Raw genomic sequence first — 27,027 nt, forward strand, 5'->3', positions numbered from 1 at the left:
ATTATTACTGAATAAAACCTAGCAGTACCACTGATTTCTCTGAGAGTGAGTAGATATATATTATTACTTTATAAAACCTAGCAGTACTACTGATTTCACTGAGAGTGAGGCAGATATATATTATTACTGAATAAAACCTAGCAGTACCACTGATTTCTCTGAGAGTGAGTAGATATATATTATTACTTTATAAAACCTAGCAGTACTACTGATTTCTCTGAGAGTGAGGCAGATATATATTATTACTGTGTAAAACCTAGCAGTACTACTGATTTCTCTGAGAGTGAGGCAGATATATATTATTACTGTGTAAAACCTAGCAGTACTACTGATTTCTCTGAGACTGAGGCAGATATATATTATTACTGTGTAAAACCTAGCAGTACTACTGATTACACTGAGAGTGAGGCAGATATATATTATTACTGTGTAAAACCTAGCAGTACTACTGATTTCTCTGAGATTGAGGCAGATATATATTATTACTGTGTAAAACCTAGCAGTACTACTGATTTCTCTGAGATTGAGGCAGATATATATTATTACTGTGTAAAACCTAGCAGTACTACTGATTTCTCTGAGAGTGAGACAGATATATATTATTACTGTATAAAACCCAGCAGTACTACTGATTACTCTGAGAGTGAGGCAGATATATATTATTACTGCGTAAAACCAAGCAGTACTACCGATTTCACTGAGAATGAGGCAGATATATATTATTACTGTGTAAAACCTAGCAGTACTACTGATTTCTCTGATAGTGAGGCAGATATATATTATTACTGTGTAAAACCTAGCAGGACTACTGATTTCTCTGAGAGTGAGACAGATATATATTATTACTGTGTAAAACCTAGCAGGACTACTGATTTCTCTGAGAGTGAGACAGATATATATTATTACTGTGTAAAACCTAGCAGTACTACTGATTTCTCTGAGAGTGAGGCAGATATATATTATTACTGTGTAAAACCTAGCAATACTACTGATTTCTCTGAGAATGAGGCAGATATATATTATTACTGTGTAAAACCTAGCAGTACTACTGATTTCTCTGAGAGTGAGGCAGATATATATTATTACTGTGTAAAACCTAGCAGTACTACTGATTTCTCTGAGAGTGAGGCAGATATATATTATTACTGTGTAAAACCTAGCAGTACTACTGATTTCACTGAGAGTGAGGCAGATATATATTATTACTGAATAAAACCTAGCAGTACCACTGATTTCTCTGAGAGTGAGTAGATATATATTATTACTTTATAAAAACCTAGCAGTACTACTGATTTCTCTGAGATTGAGGCAGATATATATTATTACTGTGTAAAACCTATCAGTACTACTGATTTCTCTGAGAGTGAGGCAGATATATATTATTACTTTATAAAACCTAGCAGTACTACTGATTTCTCTGAGATTGAGGCAGATATATATTATTACTGTGTAAAACCTAGCAGTACTACTGATTTCTCTGAGAGTGAGGCAGATATATATTATTACTGTGTAAAACCTAGCAGTACTACTGATTTCTCTGAGAGTGAGGCAGATATATATTATTACTGTGTAATACCTATCAGTACTACTGATTTCTCTGAGAGTGAGGCAGATATATATTATTACGGTGTAAAACCTAGCAGTACTACTGATTTCACTGAGAGTGAGGCAGATATATATTATTACTGTGTAAAAACTAGCAGTACTACTGATTTCTCTGAGAGTGAGGCAGATATATATTATTACTGTATAAAACCTAGCAGTACAACTGATTTCTCTGAGAATGAGGCAGACATATATATTATTACTTTATAAAACCTAGCAGTACTACTGATTTCTCTGAAAGTGAGGCAGATATATATTATTACTTTGTAAAACCTAGCAGTACTACTGATTTCTCTGAGATTGAGGCAGACATACATTATTACTGTGTAAAACCTAGCCGTACTGCTGATTTCTCTGAGTGTGAGGCAGATTTATATTATTACTGTGTAAAACCTAGCAGTACTACTGATTTCTCTGAGAGTGAGGCAGATATATATTATTACTGTGTAAAACCTAGCAGTACTACTGATTTCTCTGAGAGTGAGGCAGATATATATTATTACTGTGTAAAACCTAGCAGTACTACTGATTTCTCTGAGATTGAGGCAGACATACATTATTACTGTGTAAAACCTAGCAGTACTGCTGATTTCTCTGAGTGTGAGGCAGATTTATATTATTACTGTGTAAAACCTAGCAGTACTACTGATTTCTCTGAGAGTGAGGCAGATATATATTATTACTGTGTAAAACCTAGCAGTACTACTGATTTCTCTGAGAGTGAGGCAGATATATATTATTACTGTGTAAAACCTATCAGTACTACTGATTTCTCTGAGAGTGAGGCAGATATATATTATTACTGTGTAAAACCTAGCAGTACTACTGATTTCTCTGAGAGTGAGGCAGATATATATTATTACTTTATAAAACCTAGCAGTACTACTGATTTCTCTGAGAATGAGGCAGACATATATATTATTACTTTATAAAACCTAGCAGTACTACTGATTTCTCTGAGAGTGAGGCAGATATATATTATTACTGTGTAAAACCTAGCAGTACTACTGATTTCTCTGAGAGTGAGGCAGATATATGTTATTACTGTGTAAAACCTAGCAGTACTACTGATTTCTCTGAGAATGAGGCAGACATATATATTATTACTTTATAAAACCTAGCAGTACTACTGATTTCTCTGAGAGTGAGGCAGATATATATTATTACTGTGTAAAACCTAGCAGTACTACTGATTTCTCTGAGAGTGAGGCAGATATATATTATTACTGTGTAAAACCTAGCAGTACTACTGATTTCTCTGAGAGTGAGGCAGATATATATTATTACTGTATAAAACCTAGCAGTACCACTGATTTCTCTGAGAGTGAGTAGATATATATTATTACTTTATAAAACCTAGCAGTACTACTGATTTCACTGAGAGTGAGGCAGATATATATTATTACTGAATAAAACCTAGCAGTACCACTGATTTCTCTGAGAGTGAGTAGATATATATTATTACTTTATAAAACCTAGCAGTACTACTGATTTCTCTGAGAGTGAGGCAGATATATATTATTACTGTGTAAAACCTAGCAGTACTACTGATTTCTCTGAGAGTGAGGCAGATATATATTATTACTGTGTAAAACCTAGCAGTACTACTGATTTCTCTGAGACTGAGGCAGATATATATTATTACTGTGTAAAACCTAGCAGTACTACTGATTACTCTGAGAGTGAGGCAGATATATATTATTACTGTGTAAAACCTAGCAGTACTACTGATTTCTCTGAGATTGAGGCAGATATATATTATTACTGTGTAAAACCTAGCAGTACTACTGATTTCTCTGAGATTGAGGCAGATATATATTATTACTGTGTAAAACCTAGCAGTACTACTGATTTCTCTGAGAGTGAGACAGATATATATTATTACTGTATAAAACCCAGCAGTACTACTGATTACTCTGAGAGTGAGGCAGATATATATTATTACTGCGTAAAACCAAGCAGTACTACCGATTTCACTGAGAATGAGGCAGATATATATTATTACTGTGTAAAACCTAGCAGTACTACTGATTTCTCTGATAGTGAGGCAGATATATATTATTACTGTGTAAAACCTAGCAGGACTACTGATTTCTCTGAGAGTGAGACAGATATATATTATTACTGTGTAAAACCTAGCAGTACTACTGATTTCTCTGAGAGTGAGGCAGATATATATTATTACTGTGTAAAACCTAGCAATACTACTGATTTCTCTGAGAATGAGGCAGATATATATTATTACTGTGTAAAACCTAGCAGTACTACTGATTTCTCTGAGAGTGAGGCAGATATATATTATTACTGTGTAAAACCTAGCAGTACTACTGATTTCTCTGAGAGTGAGGCAGATATATATTATTATTTTATAAAACCTAACAGTACTACTGATTTCTCTGAGATTGAGGCAGATATATATTATTACTGTGTAAAACCTAGCAGTACTACTGATTTCTCTGAGAGTGAGGCAGATATATATTATTACTGTGTAAAACCTAGCAGTACTACTGATTTCACTGAGAGTGAGGCAGATATATATTATTACTGAATAAAACCTAGCAGTACCACTGATTTCTCTGAGAGTGAGTAGATATATATTATTACTTTATAAAACCTAGCAGTACTACTGATTTCTCTGAGATTGAGGCAGATATATATTATTACTGTGTAAAACCTATCAGTACTACTGATTTCTCTGAGAGTGAGGCAGATATATATTATTACTTTATAAAACCTAGCAGTACTACTGATTTCTCTGAGATTGAGGCAGATATATATTATTACTGTGTAAAACCTAGCAGTACTACTGATTTCTCTGAGAGTGAGGCAGATATATATTATTACTGTGTAAAACCTAGCAGTACTACTGATTTCTCTGAGAGTGAGGCAGATATATATTATTACTGTGTAAAACCTATCAGTACTACTGATTTCTCTGAGAGTGAGGCAGATATATATTATTACGGTGTAAAACCTAGCAGTACTACTGATTTCACTGAGAGTGAGGCAGATATATATTATTACTGTGTAAAAACTAGCAGTACTACTGATTTCTCTGAGAGTGAGGCAGATATATATTATTACTGTATAAAACCTAGCAGTACAACTGATTTCTCTGAGAATGAGGCAGACATATATATTATTACTTTATAAAACCTAGCAGTACTACTGATTTCTCTGAAAGTGAGGCAGATATATATTATTACTTTGTAAAACCTAGCAGTACTACCGATTTCTCTGAGAGTGAGGCAGATATTATTACTGTGTAAAACCTAGCAGTACTACTGATTTCTCTGAGAGTGAGGCAGATATATATTATTACTGTGTAAAACCTAGCAGTACTACTGATTTCTCTGAGAGTGAGGCAGATATATATTATTACTGTGTAAAACCTAGCAGTACTACTGATTTCTCTGAGATTGAAGCAGACATACATTATTACTGTGTAAAACCTAGCAGTACTGCTGATTTCTCTGAGTGTGAGGCAGATTTATATTATTACTGTGTAAAACCTAGCAGTACTACTGATTTCTCTGAGAGTGAGGCAGATATATATTATTACTGTGTAAAACCTAGCAGTACTACTGATTTCTCTGAGAGTGAGGCAGATATATGTTATTACTGTGTAAAACCTAGCAGTACTACTGATTTCTCTGAGATTGAGGCAGATATATATTATTACTGTGTAAAACCTAGCAGTACTACTGATTTCTCTGAGACTGAGGCAGATATATATTATTACTGTGTAAAACCTAGCAGTACTACTGATTACTCTGAGAGTGAGGCAGATATATATTATTACTGTGTAAAACCTAGCAGTACTACTGATTTCTCTGAGATTGAGGCAGATATATATTATTACTGTGTAAAACCTAGCAGTACTACTGATTTCTCTGAGATTGAGGCAGATATATATTATTACTGTGTAAAACCTAGCAGTACTACTGATTTCTCTGAGAGTGAGACAGATATATATTATTACTGTATAAAACCCAGCAGTACTACTGATTACTCTGAGAGTGAGGCAGATACATATTATTACTGCGTAAAACCAAGCAGTACTACCGATTTCACTGAGAATGAGGCAGATATATATTATTACTGTGTAAAACCTAGCAGTACTACTGATTTCTCTGATAGTGAGGCAGATATATATTATTACTGTGTAAAACCTAGCAGGACTACTGATTTCTCTGAGAGTGAGACAGATATATATTATTACTGTGTAAAACCTAGCAGGACTACTGATTTCTCTGAGAGTGAGACAGATATATATTATTACTGTGTAAAACCTAGCAGTACTACTGATTTCTCTGAGAGTGAGGCAGATATATATTATTACTGTGTAAAACCTAGCAATACTACTGATTTCTCTGAGAATGAGGCAGATATATATTATTACTGTGTAAAACCTAGCAGTACTACTGATTTCTCTGAGAGTGAGGCAGATATATATTATTACTGTGTAAAACCTAGCAGTACTACTGATTTCTCTGAGAGTGAGGCAGATATATATTATTACTGTGTAAAACCTAGCAGTACTACTGATTTCACTGAGAGTGAGGCAGATATATATTATTACTGAATAAAACCTAGCAGTACCACTGATTTCTCTGAGAGTGAGTAGATATATATTATTACTTTATAAAAACCTAGCAGTACTACTGATTTCTCTGAGATTGAGGCAGATATATATTATTACTGTGTAAAACCTATCAGTACTACTGATTTCTCTGAGAGTGAGGCAGATATATATTATTACTTTATAAAACCTAGCAGTACTACTGATTTCTCTGAGATTGAGGCAGATATATATTATTACTGTGTAAAACCTAGCAGTACTACTGATTTCTCTGAGAGTGAGGCAGATATATATTATTACTGTGTAAAACCTAGCAGTACTACTGATTTCTCTGAGAGTGAGGCAGATATATATTATTACGGTGTAAAACCTAGCAGTACTACTGATTTCACTGAGAGTGAGGCAGATATATATTATTACTGTGTAAAAACTAGCAGTACTACTGATTTCTCTGAGAGTGAGGCAGATATATATTATTACTGTATAAAACCTAGCAGTACAACTGATTTCTCTGAGAATGAGGCAGACATATATATTATTACTTTATAAAACCTAGCAGTACTACTGATTTCTCTGAAAGTGAGGCAGATATATATTATTACTTTGTAAAACCTAGCAGTACTACCGATTTCTCTGAGAGTGAGGCAGATATTATTACTGTGTAAAACCTAGCAGTACTACTGATTTCTCTGAGAGTGAGGCAGATATATATTATTACTGTGTAAAACCTAGCAGTACTACTGATTTCTCTGAGAGTGAGGCAGATATATATTATTACTGTGTAAAACCTAGCAGTACTACTGATTTCTCTGAGATTGAGGCAGACATACATTATTACTGTGTAAAACCTAGCCGTACTGCTGATTTCTCTGAGTGTGAGGCAGATTTATATTATTACTGTGTAAAACCTAGCAGTACTACTGATTTCTCTGAGAGTGAGGCAGATATATATTATTACTGTGTAAAACCTAGCAGTACTACTGATTTCTCTGAGAGTGAGGCAGATATATATTATTACTGTGTAAAACCTAGCAGTACTACTGATTTCTCTGAGATTGAGGCAGACATACATTATTACTGTGTAAAACCTAGCAGTACTGCTGATTTCTCTGAGTGTGAGGCAGATTTATATTATTACTGTGTAAAACCTAGCAGTACTACTGATTTCTCTGAGAGTGAGGCAGATATATATTATTACTGTGTAAAACCTAGCAGTACTACTGATTTCTCTGAGAGTGAGGCAGATATATATTATTACTGTGTAAAACCTATCAGTACTACTGATTTCTCTGAGAGTGAGGCAGATATATATTATTACTGTGTAAAACCTAGCAGTACTACTGATTTCTCTGAGAGTGAGGCAGATATATATTATTACTTTATAAAACCTAGCAGTACTACTGATTTCTCTGAGAATGAGGCAGACATATATATTATTACTTTATAAAACCTAGCAGTACTACTGATTTCTCTGAGAGTGAGGCAGATATATATTATTACTGTGTAAAACCTAGCAGTACTACTGATTTCTCTGAGAGTGAGGCAGATATATGTTATTACTGTGTAAAACCTAGCAGTACTACTGATTTCTCTGAGAATGAGGCAGACATATATATTATTACTTTATAAAACCTAGCAGTACTACTGATTTCTCTGAGAGTGAGGCAGATATATATTATTACTGTGTAAAACCTAGCAGTACTACTGATTTCTCTGAGAGTGAGGCAGATATATATTATTACTGTGTAAAACCTAGCAGTACTACTGATTTCTCTGAGAGTGAGGCAGATATATATTATTACTGTATAAAACCTAGCAGTACCACTGATTTCTCTGAGAGTGAGTAGATATATATTATTACTTTATAAAACCTAGCAGTACTACTGATTTCACTGAGAGTGAGGCAGATATATATTATTACTGAATAAAACCTAGCAGTACCACTGATTTCTCTGAGAGTGAGTAGATATATATTATTACTTTATAAAACCTAGCAGTACTACTGATTTCTCTGAGAGTGAGGCAGATATATATTATTACTGTGTAAAACCTAGCAGTACTACTGATTTCTCTGAGAGTGAGGCAGATATATATTATTACTGTGTAAAACCTAGCAGTACTACTGATTTCTCTGAGACTGAGGCAGATATATATTATTACTGTGTAAAACCTAGCAGTACTACTGATTACTCTGAGAGTGAGGCAGATATATATTATTACTGTGTAAAACCTAGCAGTACTACTGATTTCTCTGAGATTGAGGCAGATATATATTATTACTGTATAAAACCTAGCAGTACAACTGATTTCTCTGAGAATGAGGCAGACATATATATTATTACTTTATAAAACCTAGCAGTACTACTGATTTCTCTGAAAGTGAGGCAGATATATATTATTACTTTGTAAAACCTAGCAGTACTACCGATTTCTCTGAGAGTGAGGCAGATATTATTACTGTGTAAAACCTAGCAGTACTACTGATTTCTCTGAGAGTGAGGCAGATATATATTATTACTGTGTAAAACCTAGCAGTACTACTGATTTCTCTGAGAGTGAGGCAGATATATATTATTACTGTGTAAAACCTAGCAGTACTACTGATTTCTCTGAGATTGAGGCAGACATACATTATTACTGTGTAAAACCTAGCCGTACTGCTGATTTCTCTGAGTGTGAGGCAGATTTATATTATTACTGTGTAAAACCTAGCAGTACTACTGATTTCTCTGAGAGTGAGGCAGATATATATTATTACTGTGTAAAACCTAGCAGTACTGCTGATTTCTCTGAGAGTGAGGCAGATATATATTATTACTGTGTAAAACCTAGCAGTACTACTGATTTCTCTGAGATTGAGGCAGACATACATTATTACTGTGTAAAACCTAGCAGTACTGCTGATTTCTCTGAGTGTGAGGCAGATTTATATTATTACTGTGTAAAACCTAGCAGTACTACTGATTTCTCTGAGAGTGAGGCAGATATATATTATTACTGTGTAAAACCTAGCAGTACTACTGATTTCTCTGAGAGTGAGGCAGATATATATTATTACTGTGTAAAACCTATCAGTACTACTGATTTCTCTGAGAGTGAGGCAGATATATATTATTACTGTGTAAAACCTAGCAGTACTACTGATTTCTCTGAGAGTGAGGCAGATATATATTATTACTTTATAAAACCTAGCAGTACTACTGATTTCTCTGAGAATGAGGCAGACATATATATTATTACTTTATAAAACCTAGCAGTACTACTGATTTCTCTGAGAGTGAGGCAGATATATATTATTACTGTGTAAAACCTAGCAGTACTACTGATTTCTCTGAGAGTGAGGCAGATATATGTTATTACTGTGTAAAACCTAGCAGTACTACTGATTTCTCTGAGAATGAGGCAGACATATATTATTACTGTATAAAACCTAGCAGTACCACTGATTTCTCTGAGAGTGAGTAGATATATATTATTACTTTATAAAACCTAGCAGTACTACTGATTTCACTGAGAGTGAGGCAGATATATATTATTACTGAATAAAACCTAGCAGTACCACTGATTTCTCTGAGAGTGAGTAGATATATATTATTACTTTATAAAACCTAGCAGTACTACTGATTTCTCTGAGAGTGAGGCAGATATATATTATTACTGTGTAAAACCTAGCAGTACTACTGATTTCTCTGAGAGTGAGGCAGATATATATTATTACTGTGTAAAACCTAGCAGTACTACTGATTTCTCTGAGACTGAGGCAGATATATATTATTACTGTGTAAAACCTAGCAGTACTACTGATTACTCTGAGAGTGAGGCAGATATATATTATTACTGTGTAAAACCTAGCAGTACTACTGATTTCTCTGAGATTGAGGCAGATATATATTATTACTGTGTAAAACCTAGCAGTACTACTGATTTCTCTGAGATTGAGGCAGATATATATTATTACTGTGTAAAACCTAGCAGTACTACTGATTTCTCTGAGAGTGAGACAGATATATATTATTACTGTATAAAACCCAGCAGTACTACTGATTACTCTGAGAGTGAGGCAGATATATATTATTACTGCGTAAAACCAAGCAGTACTACCGATTTCACTGAGAATGAGGCAGATATATATTATTACTGTGTAAAACCTAGCAGTACTACTGATTTCTCTGATAGTGAGGCAGATATATATTATTACTGTGTAAAACCTAGCAGGACTACTGATTTCTCTGAGAGTGAGACAGATATATATTATTACTGTGTAAAACCTAGCAGTACTACTGATTTCTCTGAGAGTGAGGCAGATATATATTATTACTGTGTAAAACCTAGCAATACTACTGATTTCTCTGAGAATGAGGCAGATATATATTATTACTGTGTAAAACCTAGCAGTACTACTGATTTCTCTGAGAGTGAGGCAGATATATATTATTACTGTGTAAAACCTAGCAGTACTACTGATTTCTCTGAGAGTGAGGCAGATATATATTATTATTTTATAAAACCTAACAGTACTACTGATTTCTCTGAGATTGAGGCAGATATATATTATTACTGTGTAAAACCTAGCAGTACTACTGATTTCTCTGAGAGTGAGGCAGATATATATTATTACTGTGTAAAACCTATCAGTACTACTGATTTCACTGAGAGTGAGGCAGATATATATTATTACTGAATAAAACCTAGCAGTACCACTGATTTCTCTGAGAGTGAGTAGATATATATTATTACTTTATAAAACCTAGCAGTACTACTGATTTCTCTGAGATTGAGGCAGATATATATTATTACTGTGTAAAACCTAGCAGTACTACTGATTTCTCTGAGAGTGAGGCAGATATATATTATTACTGAATAAAACCTAGCAGTACCACTGATTTCTCTGAGAGTGAGTAGATATATATTATTACTTTATAAAACCTAGCAGTACTACTGATTTCTCTGAGAGTGAGGCAGATATATATTATTACTGTGTAAAACCTAGCAGTACTACTGATTTCTCTGAGAGTGAGGCAGATATATATTATTACTGTGTAAAACCTATCAGTACTACTGATTTCTCTGAGAGTGAGGCAGATATATATTATTACGGTGTAAAACCTAGCAGTACTACTGATTTCACTGAGAGTGAGGCAGATATATATTATTACTGTGTAAAAACTAGCAGTACTACTGATTTCTCTGAGAGTGAGGCAGATATATATTATTACTGTATAAAACCTAGCAGTACAACTGATTTCTCTGAGAATGAGGCAGACATATATATTATTACTTTATAAAACCTAGCAGTACTACTGATTTCTCTGAAAGTGAGGCAGATATATATTATTACTTTGTAAAACCTAGCAGTACTACCGATTTCTCTGAGAGTGAGGCAGATATTATTACTGTGTAAAACCTAGCAGTACTACTGATTTCTCTGAGAGTGAGGCAGATATATATTATTACTGTGTAAAACCTAGCAGTACTACTGATTTCTCTGAGAGTGAGGCAGATATATATTATTACTGTGTAAAACCTATCAGTACTACTGATTTCTCTGAGAGTGAGGCAGATATATATTATTACTTTATAAAACCTAGCAGTACTACTGATTTCTCTGAGATTGAGGCAGATATATATTATTACTGTGTAAAACCTAGCAGTACTACTGATTTCTCTGAGAGTGAGGCAGATATATATTATTACTGTGTAAAACCTAGCAGTACTACTGATTTCTCTGAGAGTGAGGCAGATATATATTATTACTGTGTAAAACCTATCAGTACTACTGATTTCTCTGAAAGTGAGGCAGATATATATTATTACGGTGTAAAACCTAGCAGTACTACTGATTTCACTGAGAGTGAGGCAGATATATATTATTACTGTGTAAAAACTAGCAGTACTACTGATTTCTCTGAGAGTGAGGCAGATATATATTATTACTGTATAAAACCTAGCAGTACAACTGATTTCTCTGAGAATGAGGCAGACATATATATTATTACTTTATAAAACCTAGCAGTACTACTGATTTCTCTGAAAGTGAGGCAGATATATATTATTACTTTGTAAAACCTAGCAGTACTACCGATTTCTCTGAGAGTGAGGCAGATATTATTACTGTGTAAAACCTAGCAGTACTACTGATTTCTCTGAGAGTGAGGCAGATATATATTATTACTGTGTAAAACCTAGCAGTACTACTGATTTCTCTGAGAGTGAGGCAGATATATATTATTACTGTGTAAAACCTAGCAGTACTACTGATTTCTCTGAGAGTGAGGCAGATATATATTATTATTTTATAAAACCTAACAGTACTACTGATTTCTCTGAGATTGAGGCAGATATATATTATTACTGTGTAAAACCTAGCAGTACTACTGATTTCTCTGAGAGTGAGGCAGATATATATTATTACTGTGTAAAACCTAGCAGTACTACTGATTTCACTGAGAGTGAGGCAGATATATATTATTACTGTGTAAAAACTAGCAGTACTACTGATTTCTCTGAGAGTGAGGCAGATATATATTATTACTGTATAAAACCTAGCAGTACAACTGATTTCTCTGAGAATGAGGCAGACATATATATTATTACTTTATAAAACCTAGCAGTACTACTGATTTCTCTGAAAGTGAGGCAGATATATATTATTACTTTGTAAAACCTAGCAGTACTACCGATTTCTCTGAGAGTGAGGCAGATATTATTACTGTGTAAAACCTAGCAGTACTACTGATTTCTCTGAGAGTGAGGCAGATATATATTATTACTGTGTAAAACCTAGCAGTACTACTGATTTCTCTGAGAGTGAGGCAGATATATATTATTACTGTGTAAAACCTAGCAGTACTACTGATTTCTCTGAGATTGAAGCAGACATACATTATTACTGTGTAAAACCTAGCAGTACTGCTGATTTCTCTGAGTGTGAGGCAGATTTATATTATTACTGTGTAAAACCTAGCAGTACTACTGATTTCTCTGAGAGTGAGGCAGATATATATTATTACTGTGTAAAACCTAGCAGTACTACTGATTTCTCTGAGAGTGAGGCAGATATATATTATTACTGTGTAAAACCTAGCAGTACTACTGATTTCTCTGAGATTGAGGCAGATATATATTATTACTGTGTAAAACCTAGCAGTACTACTGATTTCTCTGAGACTGAGGCAGATATATATTATTACTGTGTAAAACCTAGCAGTACTACTGATTACTCTGAGAGTGAGGCAGATATATATTATTACTGTGTAAAACCTAGCAGTACTACTGATTTCTCTGAGATTGAGGCAGATATATATTATTACTGTGTAAAACCTAGCAGTACTACTGATTTCTCTGAGATTGAGGCAGATATATATTATTACTGTGTAAAACCTAGCAGTACTACTGATTTCTCTGAGAGTGAGACAGATATATATTATTACTGTATAAAACCCAGCAGTACTACTGATTACTCTGAGAGTGAGGCAGATATATATTATTACTGCGTAAAACCAAGCAGTACTACCGATTTCACTGAGAATGAGGCAGATATATATTATTACTGTGTAAAACCTAGCAGTACTACTGATTTCTCTGATAGTGAGGCAGATATATATTATTACTGTGTAAAACCTAGCAGGACTACTGATTTCTCTGAGAGTGAGACAGATATATATTATTACTGTATAATACCTAGCAGTACTACTGATTTCACTGAGAGTGAGACAGATATATATTATTACTGTGTAAAACCTAGCAGTACTACTGATTTCACTGAGAGTGAGACAGATATATATTATTACTGTATAAAACCTAGCAGTACTACTGATTTCTCTGAGAGTGAGGCAGATATATATTATTACTGTATAAAACCTAGCAGTACTACTGATTTCTCTGAGAGTGAGGCAGATATATATTATTACTGTATAAAACCTAGCAGTACTACTGATTTCTCTGAGAGTGAGGCAGATATATATTATTACTGTGTAAAACCTAGCAGTACTACTGATTTCTCTGAGAGTGAGGCAGATATATATTATTACTGTGTAAAACCTAGCAGTACAACTGATTTCTCTGAAAGTGAGGCAGATATATATTATTACTGTGTAAAACCTAGCAGTACTACTGATTTCACTAACATAGCATTACTAACTAGCATTCAGCAAAAAACATCTATATTTGTCTCTCTGACATGAAACCATCAAGGGATAATCCCATGCCTGATTAGCTAGTTAAAAAACACCTCCTTCATTATTTCTTTAAACAATAAAAGCTCATTTCTGAAAATGGATATATAGCGTTTTGGAATGAAACTCGTTTCCCCATCTGAGCTCAGAGTAGATGAGAGATGTAATGTTTGTCTCTGTTGTGTTGAAGTCCAATCAAGCAGGAGAGACCAGCCTCCCCTGTACCCAGCTGTGTGTCCATGAAGAGTGACCGGTCTATGACTCCTCCTTTACACTTTAGAGAGGGAGACTTTTCTACTGAACAAAGGTAAGAAGAACTCATGGGTCATGGTCAGTGAGTTAAACAACACTGTCTCTAGTCATTTCTCCTCTCCCATTTTCCCATTTCTTTTTGTTGTTTTCATAATCCATAGGCTAATCCTTTTGTCCATTTTCATAGTCCTAAAACAATATTAAACAAACATAACATTCCCTCCCTGTGTGTGTGTGTGTGTGTTTCACAACACACTGTGTGCCCTCAGGCCCCTACCACATATCTACAGTACTAAATCCATGTTTATAGTGTGTGTGTGTGTGTGTGTGTGTGTGTGTGTGTGTGTGTGTGTGTGTGTGTGTGTGTGTGTGTGTGTGTGTGTGTGTGTGTGTGTGTGTGTGTGTGTGTGTGTGTGTGTGTGTGTGTGTGTGTGTGTGTGTGTGTGTGTGTGTGTTTGTACTCCCTGGATGAGGAGATGTAATCTCATGTTTTGTCCACAGAAACCAACAGGAGAGATCAGAGTCAGAGATTATCAGTGGTCAGTCTTCCCAGAGTCATCAAACAGACCTGGCCTCCATATTCAGTGTACGTGGTCCTGTTATGTACATTTGTTTTTGTTTACCTCAAGTAAAGTTGATCTGTCAGTCATTCATTAATGTGTTGATGAGAAAGCATTTCTTCTCTTGCTTAACTCATTTACTTAATTTATTCCAGATGCTTGAAGAGAAAATTATGACATTTGTGAAGAACGAGCTGAAGATCTTCCAGAAGATTCTTTGTCCAGAACTCCCAGAAGGCTTTGAGAGTCAGAAGCAGGATAAGGAAGTGGTGGACGCTGAAGATGAGAAGCAGGAGAGCAGTGCCAGAGAGGGGGCTCTGAAGATCACACTGCACGTCCTGAGGAAAATGAACCAGAAGGAGCTTGCTGACACACTGGAGAAATGTAAGATCTGTCTGCCTCATGTTGAAAGCTGTTTTATAACATTTAAAAGCTGTAGCTAAAGTACAGCTAAAGTAGCTGTGTAACTCAATGATATTGTAGCAACAGAGAGAGAGAGAGAGACAACATTAATAATACCATCAATAATACCAATAATGATGTAATCAGTCACACCTGTCTGTATGTCACGTTCCTGACCTATTTTATGTTATTTTGATTATGTTTAGTTGGTCAGGGCGTGAGTTGGGGTGGGCATTATATGTTGTGTGTGTTTTGTTTAGTCTATGGGTGTTGTATTGTGTATGGGATAGATAATTGTGAGGTTGTCTAGTTATGTCTATGGCTGCCTAGATTGGATCTCAATCAGAGACAGCTGTCATTCATTTGTCTCTGATTGGGAGCCATATTTAAGGTAGCCATAGGCAGTAGGCTTTTGTGGGTAGTTGTCTTGTTTAACGTTTGTTGCTTGTCTGTGCACTTGCGTTATTTAGCTTCACGATCATTTGTTGTTTTGTTTGTTTGTATAGTGTTTTTGTTTCATGTTCATCTTCGTTCATTTATTAAAAGAAGATGGCTTATTTTCCTCATGCTGCGTTTTGGTCCGAATCTCTTCCACACGATCGTGACACTGTAATGCATTATGAAAACATTTACACATTTATACAGTCAGTTAAGATAAGAAATTATTATAATTGAAAACTTTATAACAGTCCTACAATACTGTAGGAATTAAAACAGACAAAATATTAATATCTGTGTTATTTCTTCATTCAGATGATCTTGCTGTGATTTGCGAACGTGAACTCAAATCTAATCTAAAGAAGAAGTTTCAATGTGTATTTGAGGGGATCGCTAAACAAGGAAACCCAACACTTCTCAATAAGATCTACACAGAGCTCTACATCACAGAGGGTGGAACAGGAGAGGTCAATAATGAACATGAGCTGAGACAGATTGAGACAACAACCAGGAAACCACCAAGACCAGAGACTGCAATCAAATGTAACGACATCTTCAAACCCTTAACTGGACAAGACAAACTTATCAGAACTGTGCTGACAAAGGGAGTCGCTGGCATTGGAAAAACAGTCTCTGTGCAGAAGTTCATTCTGGACTGGGCTGAAGGAAAAGCAAATCAGGATGTCAAATTTGTATTTTCATTCCCTTTCCGGGAGCTGAATTTGATGAAAGAGGACAAACACACTTTCATTGAACTTCTCAATCACTTCTCAATGGAAACCAAACAATCAAGGATCTCCAACTACGACAAGTACAAAGTTCTGTTCATCTTTGATGGTCTGGATGAGTGCCGACTGCCCCTAGACTTCCAGAAGAACAAGATCTGTTGTGGCGTCACAGAGTCAACCTCAGTGGATGTTCTGCTGACAAATCTCATCAAGGGAAATCTGCTTCCCTCTGCTCTCCTCTGGATAACTACCCGACCTGCAGCAGCCAATAAGATCCCTTCAGGGTGTGTTGACCAGGTGACAGAGGTACGAGGGTTCAATGACCCTCAGAAGGAGGAATACTTCAGGAAGAGATTCAGTGATGACCTGGCCAGCAGAATCATCTCACACATAAAGACATCAAGGAGCCTCCACATCATGTGCCACATTCCAGTCTTCTGTTGGATTTCTGCAACAGTCCTTGAACCCATGCTGAAACATAAGAGAGAAGAGATGCCCAAGACTCTGACTGAGATGTACACACACCTTGTGGTGTTTCATACCAAACAGAAGAATGAAAAGTATCTTGGGAAAGAAGAGACAGGTCCACACTGGAATAAAGAGAGCATTCTGTCACTGGGAAAACTGGCTTTTCAACAGCTTGTGAAAGGCAATCTGATTTTCTATGAAAAAGACTTGAAAGAGGCTGGCATTGATGTCAATGAAGCCTCAGTGTACTCAGGATTGTGCACACAGCTCTTTAAAGAGGAATGTGGGCTGTACCAGGACAAGGTGTTCTGCTTTGTTCATCTGAGCATTCAGGAGTTTCTGGCTGCTGTATATGTGTTCCTCTCATTCATCAACAACAATGAGAATCTAATGGACAAACTGCAAACAAACAACAAGTCTGAAATTACTTTCTACAAGAGTGCTGTGGATAAAGCCTTACAAAGTGAGACGGGAAACCTGGACCTTTTCCTCCGCTTCCTTCTGGGCCTCTCACTGGAGTCCAATCAGAAGTACTTACGAGGTCTACTGACAAAGACGAGAAGCAGCTCACAGAGCCATGAAGAAACAATCAAGTACATCAAGGAGAAGATCAGGGAGAATCTCTCTCCAGAGAGGAGCATCAATCTGTTCCACTGTCTGAATGAACTGAATGACCATTCTCTAGTGGAGGAGATCCAAAGCTACCTGAGCTCAGGAAGTCTCTCAAAACCCAACCTGTCACCTGCACAGTGGTCAGCTCTGGTCTTTGTGTTGCTGACTTCAGAAAAGGAGCTGGATGTGTTTGACCTGAAGAAATACTCCAGATCAGAGGAAGGTCTTCTGAGGCTGCTGCCAGTGGTCAAAGCCTCCAGAGCTGCTCTGTGAGTAAATAAAATGACATAATGAACTAATCATCAGGAAGAAATATTAAGTTTAGATAAAAATATGTTTTATAATATGTAAATAATATTATATTGAATAACATATTGAATAAATGCATAGATTTTCACATTAGTATAACATTATGACCATACAGTTCAAGGAGACGGAAGACGAATCTATATGTTGTTTGAGAGAATAAACCAAATGCATCTGCCATTGTCCTTCTACACTACTGGTGTTAAATTAACAATGTTTTTGAAGTCATGATGATCTCTTTGTCAGGCTGTCAGGCTGTGGAGTCACAGAGGAAGGCTGTGCTTCTCTGGTCTCAGCTCTGAGGTCAAACCCCTCACACCTGAGAGAGCTGGACCTGAGTAACAATGACCTGAAGGATTCAGGAGTGAAGCTGCTCTCTGCTGGACTGGGGAATCCCCACTGTAAACTGGAGACTCTGAGGTCAGTATTCCTGTAGTTGGTCAACAAGTGATAACTGTTCACCAGATCCACATGTGTTTACCAGGCACACATAGTCCACACCATATGTGTTTGGAAAGTGAAGCTTACAGTTTTACATTTGGTGCTCTGCTGACTCCAGTCATCATCCACTATTTTAATATTTAGAAAAACACAACCAAAACAAACTGCAAGTACAATCAACTAGTTTGAGTCACAGGCTTGATGTTGTCATTGGGTTAAAGGAATATCTGACCAAATACTCAACATTTGACTTTAATACACTATGAGTTAATTGGTCAGAATACTCATGACTTCTTCAAGTAGGGGGACTAGATACATAAAGTGCTTTTATTTAAAAACGTGAAACAGATATGTATTAAAATACCCTCAAATAAAAGAAGACATTATATACTGTCACCTCATATGAAACATTTGATCTCAAATACAAAATGCTGGAGTATAGAGCCACATTTAAAATGTTAGCTTCACTGTCAGAATAGATATGGTGTGGACTGTATACTCAATACAATCTAAATCTGATACCTCACTGTCTGTCTTTTGACTGATACTGCTTTTTAAACTGGTCTGGTCAGTCTACTCAAATATTTGTACTATACATTTTTCTCTCTACAAGCAATACTTTGATCATTTGTCATTTCTAATAATGATACATTATTATATGAATAGATATGGCAGGTTTCAGGACACTGATGTATCTGAATATGTTGAAAAAATATACTCCACTATTTTCAACATCAAAGAATAGCATTGTGATTTTAATATGATTTGACTCTTCGTCAGGCTGTCAGTCTGTGGAGTCACAGAGGAAGGCTGTGCTTCTCTGGTCTCAGCTCTGAGGTCAAACCCCTCACACCTGAGAGAGCTGGATCTGAGTAACAATGACCTGAAGGATTCAGGAGTGAAGCTGCTCTCTGCTGGACTGGGGAATCCCCACTGTAAACTGGAGACTCTGAGGTCAGTATTCCTGTAGTTGGTCAACAAGTATTTTGTATTGTATTGTATTTATTATGGATCCCCATTAGTTCCTGCTAAAGCAGCAGCTACTCTTCCTGGGGTCCAGCAAAATTAAGCCAGTTTATACAATTTTACAACATTACAATACATTCACAGATTTCACAACACACTGTGTGCCCTCAGGCCCCTACCACATATCTACAGTACTAAATCCATGTTTATAGTGTGTGTGTGTGTGTGTGTGTGTGTGTGTGTGTGTGTGTGTGTGTGTGTGTGTGTGTGTGTGTGTGTGTGTGTGTGTGTGTGTGTGTGTGTGTGTGTGTGTGTGTGTGTGTGTGTGTGTGTGTGTGTGTGTGTGTGTGTGTGTGTGTGTGTGTGTGTGTGTGTGTGTGTGTGTGTGTGTGTGTGTGTGTGTGTGTGTGTGTGTGTGTGTGTGCCAATGTGTGTATCTCTTTACAGGCCCCGCTGTTCCGTCAGTTACTTGATGTGGAATAGAGTTCCATGTAGTCATGGCTCTATGTAGTACTGTGTGCCTCCCATAGTCTGTTCTGGACTTGGGGACTGTGAAGAGACCTCTTGTGGCATGTCTTGTGGGGTATACATGGGTGTCTGAGCTGTGAGCTAGTTGTTTAAAAAGACAGCTCGGTACATTCAGAATGTCAGCACATTTTACAAATACTGGTAGTGATGAAGTCAATCTCTCCTCCACTTTCAGCCAGGAGAGATTGACATGCATATTATTAATGTTAGCTCTCTGTATACATCCAAGGGCCATCCGTGCTGCCCTGTTCTGAGCCAATTGCAACTTTCCTAAATCCTTTTTTGTGGCACCTGACCACACGACTGAACAGTAGTCAAGATGCGATAAAACTAGGGCCTGTAGGACCTGCCTTGTTGATAGTGTTGTTAAGAAGGTAGAAACTAGGGCCTGTAGGACCTGCCTTGTTGATAGTGTTGTTAAGAAGGTAGAAACTAGGGCCTGTAGGACCTGCCTTGTTGATAGTGGTGTTAAGAAGGTAGAAACTAGGGCCTGTAGGACCTGCCTTGTTGATAGTGTTGTTAAGAAGGTAGAAACTAGGGCCTGTAGGACCTGCCTTGTTGATGGTGTTGTTAAGAAGGTAGAAACTAGGGCCTGTAGGACCTGCCTTGTTGATAGTGTTGTTAAGAAGGTAGAAACTAGGGCCTGTAGGACCTGCCTTGTTGATAGTGTTGTTAAGAAGGTAGAAACTAGGGCCTGTAGGACCTGCCTTGTTGATAGTGTTGTTAAGAAGGTAGAAACTAGGGCCTGTAGGACCTGCCTTGTTGATGGTGTTGTTAAGAAGGTAGAAACTAGGGCCTGTAGGACCTGCCTTGTTGATAGTGTTGTTAAGAAGGTAGAAACTAGGGCCTGTAGGACCTGCCTTGTTGATAGTGTTGTTAAGAAGGGTCTGTAGGACCTGCCTTGTTGATAGTGGTGTTAAGAAGGTAGAAACTAGGGCCTGTAGGACCTGCCTTGTTGATAGTGTTGTTAAGAAGGTAGAAACTAGGGCCTGTAGGACCTGCCTTGTTGATAGTGTTGTTAAGAAGGTAGAAACTAGGGCCTGTAGGACCTGCCTTGTTGATAGTGTTGTTAAGAAGGCAAACTTAGGGAGGAGGCTTCTGATGTTGACATGCATGAGGCCAAGGCTTTTTCGATCGCAGAAGTCAACAAATGAGGGTGACTGGGGACATGCAGGGCCTGGGTTTACCTCCACATCACCCGAGGAACAGAGGAGTAGTAGGATGAGGGTGCGGCTAAAGGCTATCAAAACTGGTCGCCTAGAGCGTTGGGGACAAAGAATAAAAGGAGCAGATTTATGGGCGTGGTAGAATAGATTCTGGGCATAATGTGCAGACAGGGGTATGGAGGGGCGCGGGTACAGCGGAGGCAAGCCCAGGCACTGGGTGATGATAAGAGAGGTTGTATCTCTGGACATGCTGTTCTCAATGGGTGAGGTCACCGCATGTGTGGGGGGTGGGACAAAGGGGGTGTCAGAGGTACGGAGAGTGGAACTACAGGGTCCATTGCAAACCAAAACAATGATAATGAAAACTAGCCTGAACAACAGTATGCAAGGCATATTGATATTTGAGAGAGACATACAATAAGGCATAAAGTGATTGCAGGTCTTGATTGGGAGAGCTAGCTAAAACAACAGGTAAGATAACAGCAGCAATAACAGGGTGCTAGTCTACACAGTAACAACAGGTAAAAATGGCGACGACTAGGCAGAGAGGGTCGGATTAACTACACACAGATCCTGAGTTAAAGCACAGAGCCGACAGGTAAAACACAAATAAACAGAATGGAGTACCGTGAATTAATGGACAGTCAAGCATGCATCAGCTATGTAGCCAAGTGATCATAGTGTCCGGGGGGCAGCCGTAGATGGAGCAGAGGAGGCCTCCACTAAGCTAGCACGCGGCGTTTAAAGTTAGTAGCCCGGGGGGTGGTCTGCTCAGACGGAGGGGGTCTGCTCAGACGTGGTTGTGTCGACAGAGAATCCAAGCCAGATGGCGATGGCGAAAGAGAGGTTGTGAATTGTAGAATTGTGTTTGCTAACTGGTGCTAGCTTCGTGGCAGTGGCAGTGGCGCTAGCTCTTCAGCTAGCCGGCAGATGGGCCTAGCTTGAGGCTAGCTCAAGGCTAACTGGTGCTTGCTACGGGACAGAGGTGTTAGCCAGTAGTAGCCACTCGGTTGCAGCTAGCTAGCTGTGATGATACGGTGTAATTGTCCAGAGCTTGCGTCAGGAATCCGGTGATGTGGTATAGAAAAAGCAGTCCTATATGCTCTGGGTTGATATCGCGCTTGCAGCTAGCCGGCAGATGGGCCTAGCTCGAGGCTAGCTCAAGGCTAACTGGTGCTTGCTTCGGGACAGAGGTGTTAGCCAGTAGTAGCCACTCGGTTGCAGCTAGCTAGCTGTGATGATACGGTGTAATTGTCCAGAGCTTGCGTCAGGAATCCGGTGATGTGGTAGAGTAAAAGCAGTCCTATATGCTCTGGGTTGATATCGCGCTTGCAGACTGGCAGGTATTGGCCCGGTATTGAAGCTGGCTGTGTCCGAGTTGAGGGTGAAGACCGCAGCAGTGGCTAACTGACTACTAGCTAGTGGCTAGTTATCTGGCTAGCTTCTGCTTGGGGTTACGGTTCTAAAGTATAAAAAAAATAGCAGGTCCGTACCACATTGGGTGAGGCGGAATGTAGGAATGTATATTCAGTTCCTAGATGGAAAGTGAAATTAAAATATATACGAAATGTATACGAAAAATACGAAGACTATTTACTATTTACTATTTACACGTGACAGGACAATACAAACACACGTCCGACTGCTACGCCATCTTGGATTCAAGGCATGTAGGACCTGCCTTGTTGATAGTGCTGTTAAGAAGGTAGAAACTAGGGCATGTAGGACCTGCCTTGTTGATAGTGTTGTTAAGAAGGTAGAAACTAGGGCCTGTAGGACCTGCCTTGTTGATAGTGTTGTTAAGAAGGTAGAAACTAGGGCCTGTAGGACCTGCCTTGTTGATAGTGTTGTTAACTTCTTGCAACTATAGGGGGTGCTGTTCCGCATTAGCATATTTGGGTCTCCAAATTAAACTGCCTCGTGCTAAATTCTTGATCGTACAATATGCATATTATTGTTATTATTGGATAGAAAACAGTCTATAGTTTCTATAGGAGTTGAAATTTTGTCTCTGAGTGGTACAGAACAATTTTTACAGCACTTTTCATGACAGGGTTCAGATTTCAGAAATTTTTACCTCTGATCTGGGGTCTGTTTATAAGGCCACAGTGAATGCTATGAAGAAACCGACACTGCCTACGTCTTCCTCTGGGTGTCTGTACGTCATCACGTTTTCAATGAAATCGATGGGACGTTCACAGCCATTATAAATGACCAAAATGTACAGAGACCGCCCTTTCTCAACGTGCGCCTCAAGCGTGAAGGCCATCGGACCTGCCTCGTTCCAAATCGTTTTCTAACCAGCTATATTTCTCCGGTCATGTTTTCAGTCGTTATAGTTGTTAAAAACATCGTAATGTAGTTAATTTTAACCGTTTTATAGCAATTTATATCCGTTTAGTGCGATTCTGAGGAATTTATTTGTCGTGCACTTTCTAGCTTTGGGAACGTTTCGCGGTCTTGGTCGTTGTTAGTGGACATTTCGAAGGACAGAGGACATCTATCGACCAAAAGACGTTTATAACATAGAAAGGATACATTGCCCAAGAATATGATGGAAGATCAGCTCAAAGTAAGCAATATTTAATATGATAAACCGTGTTTCTGTCGAAATATTTTAAACGCATACATCGCCATTTTGTTTGGTATAGCTTCACTTGGCCAACCCTGTATTGAAAAGTAAGGATAATTTTAAAAATGTAAATCAGCGGTTGCATTAAGAACTAATTTGTCTTTCGATTCCTGTCAACCCTGTATTTTTTAGTCAAGTATATGATTAGCTTTTAATTAAACTAGATCACTCTGATAGATGACGTCAGACATATTGAGGCTTGATTTCCTAGTATTTTTATTGTGTAACCACGGTTTTGTATGGCTAAATATGCACCTTTTCGAACAAACTGTATATGTATGTTGTAAAATGATGTTACAGGAGTGTCATCGGAAGAATTCTGAGAAGGTTAGTGAAAAAAATAATATCGTTTGGCGGTGATTACGTTATAGCGCTCTTTGGCTGGAATCGATGCTCTGGTAACGTTTTCACATGTAGTATGCTAACTTATCGATTTATTGTGTTTTCGCTGTAAAACGCTTAGAAAATCTGAAATATTGTCTGGAATCACAAGATCTGGGTCTTTCCATTGCTATGCTTTGTCTATTCTTATGAAATGTTTTATGATGAGTAAATTGGTCATACACGTTGCTCTATCTAGTAATTCTAGTCGATTTGCGATGGTCGGTGCAATTGTAAACTGTGATTTCTACCTGAAATATGCACTTTTTTCTAACAAAAACTATCCTATACCATGAATATGTTATCAGACTGTCATCTGAAGAGGTTTTTTCTTGGTTAGTGGATATCAATATCTTAGTTGAGCCGAATTGGTGATAGCACCTGAAGGAGTAAGAAACTGATGGAGTTAGAATAGTGGTGTATTTTGCTAACGTGTTTAGCTAATAGATTTACATATTTTGTCTTCCCTGTAAAACATTTTAAAAATCTGAAATGGTGGCTTTATTCACAAGATCTGTATCTTTCATCTGGTGTCTTGGACTTGTGATTTAATGATATTTAGATGCTACTATCTACTTCTGAAGCTATGCTATCTATGCTAATCAGTGTGTGGGGGGTGGGGGGTGATCCCGGATACGGGGTTGAGGTTCGGTAAAGGTTAAGAAGGCAGAAACTAGGGCCTGTAGGACCTGCCTTGTTGATAGTGTTGTTAAGAAGGCAGAGCAGTGCTTTATTATGGACAGACTTCTCCCCATCTTAGCTACTGTTGTATCAATATGTTTTGACCATGACAGTTTACAATCTAGTGTTACTCCAAGCAGTTTAGTCACCTCAACTTGCTCAATTTCCACATGATTTATTACAATATTTAGTTGAGGTTTAAGTTTTAGTGAGTGATTTGTCCCAAATACAATGTTTTTAGTTTTATAAATATTTAGGACTAACTTATTCCTTGCCACCCACTCTGAAACTAACTGCAGCTCTTTGTTGAGTGTTGCAGTCATTTCAGTCGCTGTAGTAACTGACGTGTATAGTGATGAGTCATCCACATACATAGACACACTGGCCTTACTCAAAGTGGCATGTTGAGTCATCTACATACATAGACACACTGGCCTTACTCAAAGCCAGTGACATGTTGAGTCATCCACATACATAGACACACTGGCTTTACTCAAAGTGGCATGTCGTTAGTAAAAATGTAATAAAATAATATAAAAAATAAAAACCTGTTCACTCAATGACTAACTGTTCACCAGATCCACATGTGTTTACCAGACACACATAGTCCACACCACATGTGTTTACCAGACACACATAGTCCACACCACATGTGTTTACCAGACACACATAGTCCACACCATATGTGTTTACCAGACACACATAGTCCACACCACATGTGTTTACCAGACACACATAGTCCACACCACATGTGTTTACCAGACACACATAGTCCACACCACATGTGTTTACCAGACACACATAGTCCACACCACATGTGTTTACCAGACACACATAGTCCACACCACATGTGTTTACCAGACACACATAGTCCAGACCACATGTGTTTACCAGACACACATAGTCCACACCACATGTGTTTACCAGACACACATAGTCCACACCATAGGTGTTTGGACAGTGAAGCTTACAGTTTTACATTTGGCGCTATTCTCCAGCATTTTGGATTTGAGATAGAATGTTTCATATTAGGAGACAGTACAGAATGTCACCTTTTATTTGAGGTTAAAGGTGAGAGGTTAGCATGTTTTGTTGTAGCCTCTGTTATTGGTAATGGTGAGAGGTTAGCATGTTTTGTTGTAGCCTCTGTTATTGGTAATGGTGAGAGGTTAGCATGTTTTGTTGTAGCCTCTGTTATTGATAATGGTGAGAGGTTAGCATGTTTTGTTGTAGCCTCTGTTATTGGTAATGGTGAGAGGTTAGCATGTTTTGTTGTAGCCTCTGTTATTGGTAATGGTGAGAGGTTAGCATGTTTTGTTGTAGCCTCTGTTATTGGTAATGGTGAGAGGTTAGCATGTTTTGTTGTAGCCTCTGTTATTGGTAATGGTAGGAGGTTAGCATGTTTTGTTGTAACCTCTGTTATTGGTAATGGTGAGAGGTTAGCATGTTTTGTTGTAGCCTCTAACTTTTTCACTCATTATTATTCATGATTCATTCATGATCTTTCTCAATCATGGCAGTCACAGGCTTGATGTAGTCATTGTGTTCAAAGAATATGGGACCAAATACTAAACTATTTACTACTTTAATACACTATGAGTGAATTGGTCAGAATACTTCAAATAAAAGGAGATACCCTCAAAGAATAGCAGTGTGGTTTAAGGCACAAGGCGAGACCCAGATGGCACGGGAGGCAGATGGTCAGAGTCTTTGACATTTATTAATATACTAAAAGGGGTAGGCAAGAGAATGGTCGTGGACAGGTAAAAGGTCATAACCAGATCAGAGTCCAGAAGGTACAGATTGGCAGGCAGACTAGAGGTCAGGACAGGCAGAATGGTCAGGCAGGCTAGAGGTCAGACAGGCAGAATTGTCAGGCAGGCTAGAAGTCAGGACAGGCAGAATGGTCAGGCAGGCTAGAGGTCAGGACAGGCAGAATGGTCAGGCAGGCTAGAGGTCAGGACAGGCAGAATGGTCAGGCAGGCTAGAGGTCAGCACAGGCAGAATGGTCAGGCATGTTAGAGGTCAGGACAGGCAGAATGGTCAGGCAGGCTAGAGGTCAGGACAGGCAGAATGGTCAGGCAGGCTAGAGGTCAGGATAGGGA

The 27,027-nt window shown here is 37.8% G+C and overlaps 2 protein-coding genes across 7 annotated transcripts in view; one reads left to right on the forward strand and one right to left on the reverse strand.

Moving 5' to 3' along the window:
* The window catches only part of LOC139546938 (serine-rich adhesin for platelets-like), a 115,715-nt gene that overhangs the window by 22,314 nt on the left and 66,374 nt on the right, over positions 1 to 27,027 (reverse strand). The window lies entirely within an intron of this gene.
* The window catches only part of LOC139534786 (NLR family CARD domain-containing protein 3-like), a 45,222-nt gene that overhangs the window by 11,339 nt on the left and 6,856 nt on the right, over positions 1 to 27,027 (forward strand). The window contains exons 3-8 of one of the 3 annotated variants that reach the window (XM_071336040.1): positions 14,552 to 14,668; positions 15,115 to 15,199; positions 15,329 to 15,557; positions 16,329 to 18,090; positions 18,374 to 18,547; positions 19,349 to 19,522. In XM_071336040.1, coding sequence (XP_071192141.1) covers positions 14,552 to 14,668; positions 15,115 to 15,199; positions 15,329 to 15,557; positions 16,329 to 18,090; positions 18,374 to 18,547; positions 19,349 to 19,522 — 2,541 coding nt within the window. Of the gene's footprint in view, positions 1 to 14,551; positions 14,669 to 15,114; positions 15,558 to 16,328; positions 18,091 to 18,373; positions 18,548 to 19,348; positions 19,523 to 27,027 lie in introns of all 3 variants that reach the window. The other 2 variants (XM_071335199.1, XM_071334546.1) reach the window with 2 other exon arrangements.

The sequence above is a fragment of the Salvelinus alpinus genome, chromosome 1 (genome assembly GCF_045679555.1).
Source record: "Salvelinus alpinus chromosome 1, SLU_Salpinus.1, whole genome shotgun sequence".
Lineage (NCBI taxonomy): Eukaryota > Metazoa > Chordata > Actinopteri > Salmoniformes > Salmonidae > Salvelinus > Salvelinus alpinus.